Source organism: Alosa pseudoharengus, unplaced genomic scaffold (assembly GCF_046254945.1).
Source record: "Alosa pseudoharengus isolate Yale_2024_CS ecotype anadromous, Long Island Sound unplaced genomic scaffold, YU_APseudo_1.1 YU_APseudo_1.1_scf_2, whole genome shotgun sequence".
NCBI lineage: Eukaryota > Metazoa > Chordata > Actinopteri > Clupeiformes > Clupeidae > Alosa > Alosa pseudoharengus.
The window spans coordinates 15305414-15312167 of record NW_027468663.1 but is presented as its reverse complement, the minus strand read 5'-3'; the positions used below and the strand labels follow the sequence as shown (position 1 = coordinate 15312167).

The following is a 6754-nucleotide window of genomic DNA, read 5'->3' as shown; positions in this document are numbered from 1 at the left end:
AGGCGTAACCTTTCATAGCGTCACACTCGACCTCCTCAAAGAGATTTGGGGTAAAGGGTGAAGGTGACACCAGGTTATCCAACTCTGTAAGATGTGATTGGGGGGAGGGGGGCATGTAGAAATATAACAATCTATCTGTCTATATTCAGTGATTGATAAGCCCAACATATTAAACACAAATAATAACACTGACCATAAACACATTGAAGAACAATACATTTTACTAAATAACACTCAAGTAGTAATTATATAAGCTCAAGTGATAGTTTTTCTACAACAGTAGGAAAACCTAGACTTGTTCCTACAGTAATCCAAGTAACTTTATGGAAAGGTTTTTCGAAATGAGTGCTGTGAGCTGTGGCCAGGCGTAACCTACACTGCGACGCTGATTAGCAAATCCCCTCATTCTTTACCTATAGGCCGTCCATTGTGCGCTATACGATAGACAGTGCTGACATATACGAATGTAACAGCGTTCGTCTATTGTGCATTTGCCCATTCACACCAACCGCGACCGCGCACTGCCTCCCCGCTGCTGCGCACTCAGGCCATCAGTGCCAACGGGTCTATGGTAACTAATTCGCTGAGTCGGCAGAAGCCTGCACGATTGCATAGGAAACAAAAAGAGTTAGCCTGAGGGGGGAAGAGAAGGGGATGCTATTGGCAGAGAGAAAGTGATCCACGCTCACAAACATAGACGTGGACGCGCTCTCAGACACGCGCACCGTCACTTTGCGTGTCTGGCGTGGCGACGCGCACCCAACTGTGGCGGCCGGTATAAAACAGAAGCGCCAGAATATCACAAAACTTTACTCAAAACAGGATCAGCGCGCGCCACTTACGAGCCCAAGGGAAGGTGACGATCCAGGTAAGTAAGCAATCTGATCTAAGAACGAGCTCAATGAATGACGTTTAATCAGAATAATACAATTTTATTAAGTGACATTTACAACTATTACAAAAACTTTTTTGACTGGAAGTGTTGAATCTCATTGCGTGTTACTGTTACTTGGATATTTCGTTGTTAGTGGAATCAAACATGTATTCATGCCATGGTGTAGAGTGAAATTCAATATTTTTTTGGCCTGCTACAAGCTTTTAACATTCTATTTAATAATACATAGCAAATAAGTAATACATGGATGCTAATATGACTATATTTTCTGCACTGCTTTTCTGTACTGCTGATTTATGATACATACTGATTGTTATTTAGTACTAATTAATGTACCTGTCTGAAAATATTTTCTACTCAATTTCCTTTTCTTCTGTCTGACACAATGTGCTGCTGACCCTCTGACCCCCACCATCTATCATAGGGAAATGAATAGAACCAACAGGACCTACATGACCCATCCTATGGTCATGTCAGGGATGGGGATGGGAATGGGCATGTCCCCTTTTTTCAAGGTGAGACCCCTCTTTGTTCTGGTCAACTCAACACACGGGTGTTTCTCTCATTCTATTTCTCTTTCTAAAATTTGCACACACACACACGGACACTTTCTCTCTCTCTCACAGACACACACACACACACACACACACGGACACTTTCTCTCTCTCTCACAGACACACACACACACACACACGGACACTTTCTCTCTCTCACAGACACACACACACACACACACACACGGACACTTTCTCTCTCTCTCACAGACACACACACACACACACGGACACTTTCTCTCTCTCTCACAGACACACACACACACACACACAGACAGACACACACACACACACACACAGAATAAATGTCCTTGGACATGATGTAACACAAATCAATCGCTAAACTCTGAGTGGATGTGGGAAGAAGCAACACTTCATACAGGACACACAACAGCAGAATCCATGAATTCCTGGACATTTTTTTTATTTTCCTGTAACCTTGATACTCATGCACATAGATACACCCCCACGCACACCACCACACACCCGCACACACGGACAGACACACACACACACACACACACACACACACACACACACACACACACACACACACACACACATAGACACATTATCATATTATACTGTCTGTGAGAACTAATGCTAAATGCCTTTGCATTTGACAGATGGTGGTGTTTGAGCAGGAGCACTTCCAGGGCAAGTGCCAGGAGTTCACCTCCGAGTGCTGCAACATCAAGGACTGCGGCTTTGACAACATCCGTTCCATTAGAGTGGAGTGTGGCGCGTAAGTCTTTTAATGAGAGACTGTATGTCTCGATGTGAGTATGTGTAACAGAGAAAGAGTGTGTGTGTGTGTGTTTAAGAGGCAGGGGAATGAGTGTGTTTGTGAATACTAGGGGGTACTTGTGTGAGAAACAGTGTGTGTGTGTGAGAGACAGAGACTGTCTACACAGTTTAGTGTCAAAGAGAAAAAAGAGAGAGAAAGAAACAGAGAAATACAGAGGAAGAGAGAGAGAGAGCAAGAAAAAACAAGTGGGAAGGAGGTGGAGAGGACATAAGAATTTGAATGTGACATGAAAGAAACTGAGGATGTGCCCACCTATGGTAAAAAGACCTAAAAGGACGTATGGACATAAAAGGCCATAGAGAGACAGGAAGAAGGAGGAGAATGGAAAGCGGGTCTCTCCAGACACCCACTGTATTACTGTGGCTAAAATGATGTCTGTGTATTACTCATCTGCCTTCAGTGTCCCTCTCCATCCTGCATGATGGCCTTGGGTGCTTTAATGCAGTAATTGTGCCCTTGTTCTCTCTCTCTCTCTCTCTCTCTCTTTCTCTCTTGGCCTGGCTAATATATCATGACTATCTCCTACTCTCCCTCTCTCCTCTCTCTCTTTCTCTCCGACCCACTGAGTTTGGCTAATGCATTACTCTCCTTCCTATTGCCCATGTTCACCACCTCTTCACTCTCTCCCTCTCCCTCTCTCTGAAATGTCATCTCTGTGGAGGGGCTAATGTCTGGCTGCTCTCCGTCTCTCCCCAGCTGGGTGGGTTATGAGCACATCGACATGGAGGGCCAGCAGTTCATCCTGGAGCGTGGCGAGTACCCCCACTGGGACGCCTACAGTGGCAACCTGTCCTACCATGTGGAGAGGATGATGTCTTTTCGCCCCATCTACTGTGCTGTGAGTTTGTGTTGTGTTGTGTTGTGTTGTGTTGTGTTGTGTTGTGTGTGTGTGAGAAAATGGCTGACTGATGTGTGATTCTCTTTCACTCACACCCACTAGAAGAGTCATGTATCTACCAAGTCCATTATGGGCGAACGTGTGTGGTGACACATATGAGTCTGAATGCATGTGTGCTTGTGTATTGTGTATTGTGTATTGTGTATTGTGTATGTGTGTGTGTGTGTGTGTGTGTGTGTGTGTGTGTGTGTGTGTGTGTGTATGTATGTATTTGAACATAGGTGTGTCATTCTTTGTGTGTGATTGTTTGTATATATGTGGGTGTGTGGAGGGGTCTAGAGCTCTAAGATTGCATTCTGTTCTTCTAACACCCCCCCCCCAACACACACACACACTCTTGGCCACAGGCTCACCAGAGCAGTCGCATGATGATCTTTGAGAAGGAGAACTTCCTGGGTCGTTGTGTGGAGCTGTGCGATGACTACCCCTCTCTGCAGGCCATGGGCTGGTGTGGAACTGAAGTGGGATCTATGCACGTGCAGTGCGGCGCGTAAGTCCACACTGTGCACAAAAAGCACTAAAACGCACATACACACACACACACACTGAGAGAGATTTAAAAATAGACTATATATGCATTAGTTTACACATTAAACAATATACCTGCCAATAACATTCAACAAAAACAAAAACAGTCTCCAAAGAGTCTCCAACAATCTCCAGTCTCTGTGCTTGGCTTGGCTTGATGTAAATTCATCACAGTTAAACGTTACAAACCCATATGATTCATGGCTTCAGAAGTAGAGTGGCTAGAATGCATGACCAGACAGACAACAGTATGGGAAGATAGCTGTTGTTCAATTAAAGAACACCACATTTTATGTTCATTCTAATTGATGATAGATATCCCTGCAGCTCTTTATACCTATCATTCCAATATATTTTGTTTTTCTAAACAAAGTTCAGGAGGAACCCTTAGGGATGATTGACAGCAATTAAATCATCTGGCTTTCGCCACCAGGATATTTAAGCCAGCCTCCTTATCCATACGTCACACGCCCCGGCGTTCGCAAAATTATCCCTCCTCCCACTACTCCTCCATTTCACTGACAGTCCAGTTACTGATACTCCTTACACGGGGGTTAAAGCGGCCATCGCTCTATTGCGATTTCCACTTCGGCCATCCCAGGACCACAGCCAGTTACCATGCCAAACACACGCTTAGTTTATACACTCAGTATAGCAATCATACCGACGGGCGAACTAGTGAATCTACCATGATGAGCACAACCAGCAGACCACAGCAGACTGTGACCTGATTAAGAAATGACATCACAGTGATACAATCTACAGACCAGTCAGAAGGGTCCAAAAACCTTTGCCACCTATAGTCTCCACACACACGCTTCTTAATATAGCAGTATGGATCTGGTGTGGGGTGGGTGGGGAAGGGTGGATATGAACTCCGAGTGAGGCTTCTTCACACACACACACACACACGCACACACACCATCTCATCCTACACCCTTGTCTCCAACACTTATGTCCTCTATTTCTCTCCTAGTCTACAGAATCTTAATGCATCTCCATCTTCCCCGCACCCCTCCCTCTTTGTGTGTGTGTGCGCGTGTGTGTGTGTGTGGTTTCTCCTCTAGCTTTGTGTGCTACGAGTACCCCGGCTACAGGGGTCAGCAGTACATCATGGAGTGTGAGAGGCACAGCGGAGACTACCAGCGCTGGAAGAACTGGGGCTCCCACTGCCAGACCCCCAAGATCCAGTCTATCCGCAGGATCCACCACTAAGAGCTGATGTGGGACTCGGACAACTGGAGTGGCAGAGAGCAAGAGGGAAGGGAAGAAGTAAACAATAAAAAATACATTTGAAACCAAAAATACATTTTTTTAACGTGAAACAGAGATGGGATAGCGAAAAAAGATAGATACAGAAAAACACTATAGTTGAATCATGTGGCAGCCATAGGAGCAAGGGGGGAGGGGGTGTCAGAGTGATGGTGTCATCACTCACATTCGTCACCACCGCAATCACCACACAACACACGTCTCCAGCTGACAAGCAGAGCCTCTGGTCCTCCTCTGTCTACCTCACTCAACACACTCGGACACACCCACACGGGTCCACAGACGCACATAGGCAGCACACTGATGACACTCAGTGGAGGGACCGATGCAGTGAGGCTCCATGTCTATGCCAGTTGGGCCAGAGTGAGAACAAGTCCACTGAATCGAGTCAAGATCCTCCCCACCCTCCCACCTGCATGTATGGGTCTGCGAGAGTGTGTGTATGTGTGTGAGATAACACAGCTGACCACCCCCATGTCTGTGTCAGCCTAACACTGCTTGACGCAAGAGTCTGACATAAGACAGATGGATGTGTGTGTGTGTGTGTGTGTGCATGAGGGTGGGAGGAGAGGGGCGAGAGGCGGAGGGCCAATGACTAATAAACTAATACACACCTCAAACTCGCATCTGTGCTTTTATTGGTGTGTGTGACTGTTTATGTGTTTATATTAGAATTCATTTGGGGAATCATATATGCACTTGAGAATGAACTCGGAAATGAGTGTATTTAACCTTTTCACTGGTGTTACGTAAGAGGACTGGATTGAAAATTCATGAAAACACTGTTAAATGACGTTTGTTGATTTTATTCAAGAATGTGGTGTATTTAGAAAAAAAAACATGTACCGTTGAAATAATTATATCAAAAATATACATATTTTTAAAGAAGCACAATTTGAAAACACACACAAATATACTCTAAAGCATATCATGAATATAACAAAATTAACCGTTTATAAAAGCATTCTAAAAGTGCACATATTTTGTACACGTTTAAGAAAGTCAGTGAAAGCGGAACACGCAACAGGAATATTTGACCAGCGTTCAGAAATTGATATGAGGTTCCAATATTGCTACAGAAACAGCCATCTGAGAGCACCTGTGTTGAATGTGACTTCTTCTTTTACGCTTCCTGTTCCAAAGAAACACTTTCTTCACTTCTCCTTTGCTCTCAAATGCCTTTCTACTTTCAAAGACAAAGTCAACCCCCATCCATTTATTGTGATGATAGAAACATGTGATGACCTTGGATATACATGTGATGACCTTGGCCAAAGCCGCCTCCTCCCTCCCACCCAATCACCCGCTGACTTTCCTCCTTCTGTTCGCTCACATGCACTAGGCGTACTCGTCCCTGTCCCCTGCCTGTTCGTAGGCGTCGTCTCGGCGGCGGCGGTGTCGGCGACGGCCGTGCGGCCCCGGCGAGCGCTGGGAGCCCAGTGATGCGGCATCCCCTTCGCCGCCGACCTCGGCTACCTCCTCTTCCTCGGTGCCGCGGCCATCCTCATCGTCCTGCGAATGCTCCCCGTCTGCGCTCTGCTCCGAGTCCGACTCGTCCGAGTTCTCCTCCTCCAGGTAACGGTAGCCCTTCACCTAGGGGAGGAGCGAGGAGGGGAGGTCATCAGTCACATGAATTTTATATTTATATACAAAGTTTGTGGCTTATCAGGTACTGAAGCTTACTCCTTGAGCAAAAGGCAAAACAGACTCTTTACACATTAATTTCCTTGTCTATCCCTCTCACAGTAATTCCCAGGGTGAATTGAAAGTGGCGTCACTTGTATCATGTATTAACATAC

General features: G+C 45.7%; 2 protein-coding genes across 2 annotated transcripts in view; one reads left to right on the top strand and one right to left on the bottom strand.

The window, feature by feature from the left end:
• Window positions 1–1323: 1323 nt before the first annotated feature.
• On the top strand, window positions 1324–4898 carry cryba1l2 (crystallin, beta A1, like 2). The gene is made up of 5 exons (XM_076295802.1): window positions 1324–1410; window positions 2076–2194; window positions 2954–3095; window positions 3503–3645; window positions 4751–4898. The coding sequence occupies exons 1-5, from the start codon at window positions 1324–1326 to the stop codon at window positions 4896–4898; spliced, it is 639 nt and encodes a 212-aa protein (XP_076151917.1).
• An 847-nt stretch (window positions 4899–5745) lies between these two features.
• Window positions 5746–6754, bottom strand: part of unc93b1 (unc-93 homolog B1, TLR signaling regulator) — an 11904-nt gene continuing 10895 nt past the window's right edge. The window contains exon 13 of the mRNA XM_076293911.1: window positions 5746–6548. Within this exon, the coding sequence (XP_076150026.1) occupies window positions 6294–6548 (255 nt within the window). The 3' untranslated portion in view covers window positions 5746–6293. The remainder of the gene's footprint in view (window positions 6549–6754) is intronic.

Bases quoted from the DNA above. Each gene is read 5' to 3' on its own strand.
- cryba1l2 (XM_076295802.1), top strand. From the start codon at position 1,324: ATGAATAGAACCAACAGGACCTACATGACCCATCCTATGGTCATGTCA. The intron at 1,411-2,075 runs GTGAGACCCCTC...TGCATTTGACAG, and splicing joins GCATGTCCCCTTTTTTCAAG to ATGGTGGTGTTTGAGCAGGA. The intron at 3,646-4,750 runs GTAAGTCCACAC...TTTCTCCTCTAG, and splicing joins ATGCACGTGCAGTGCGGCGC to CTTTGTGTGCTACGAGTACC.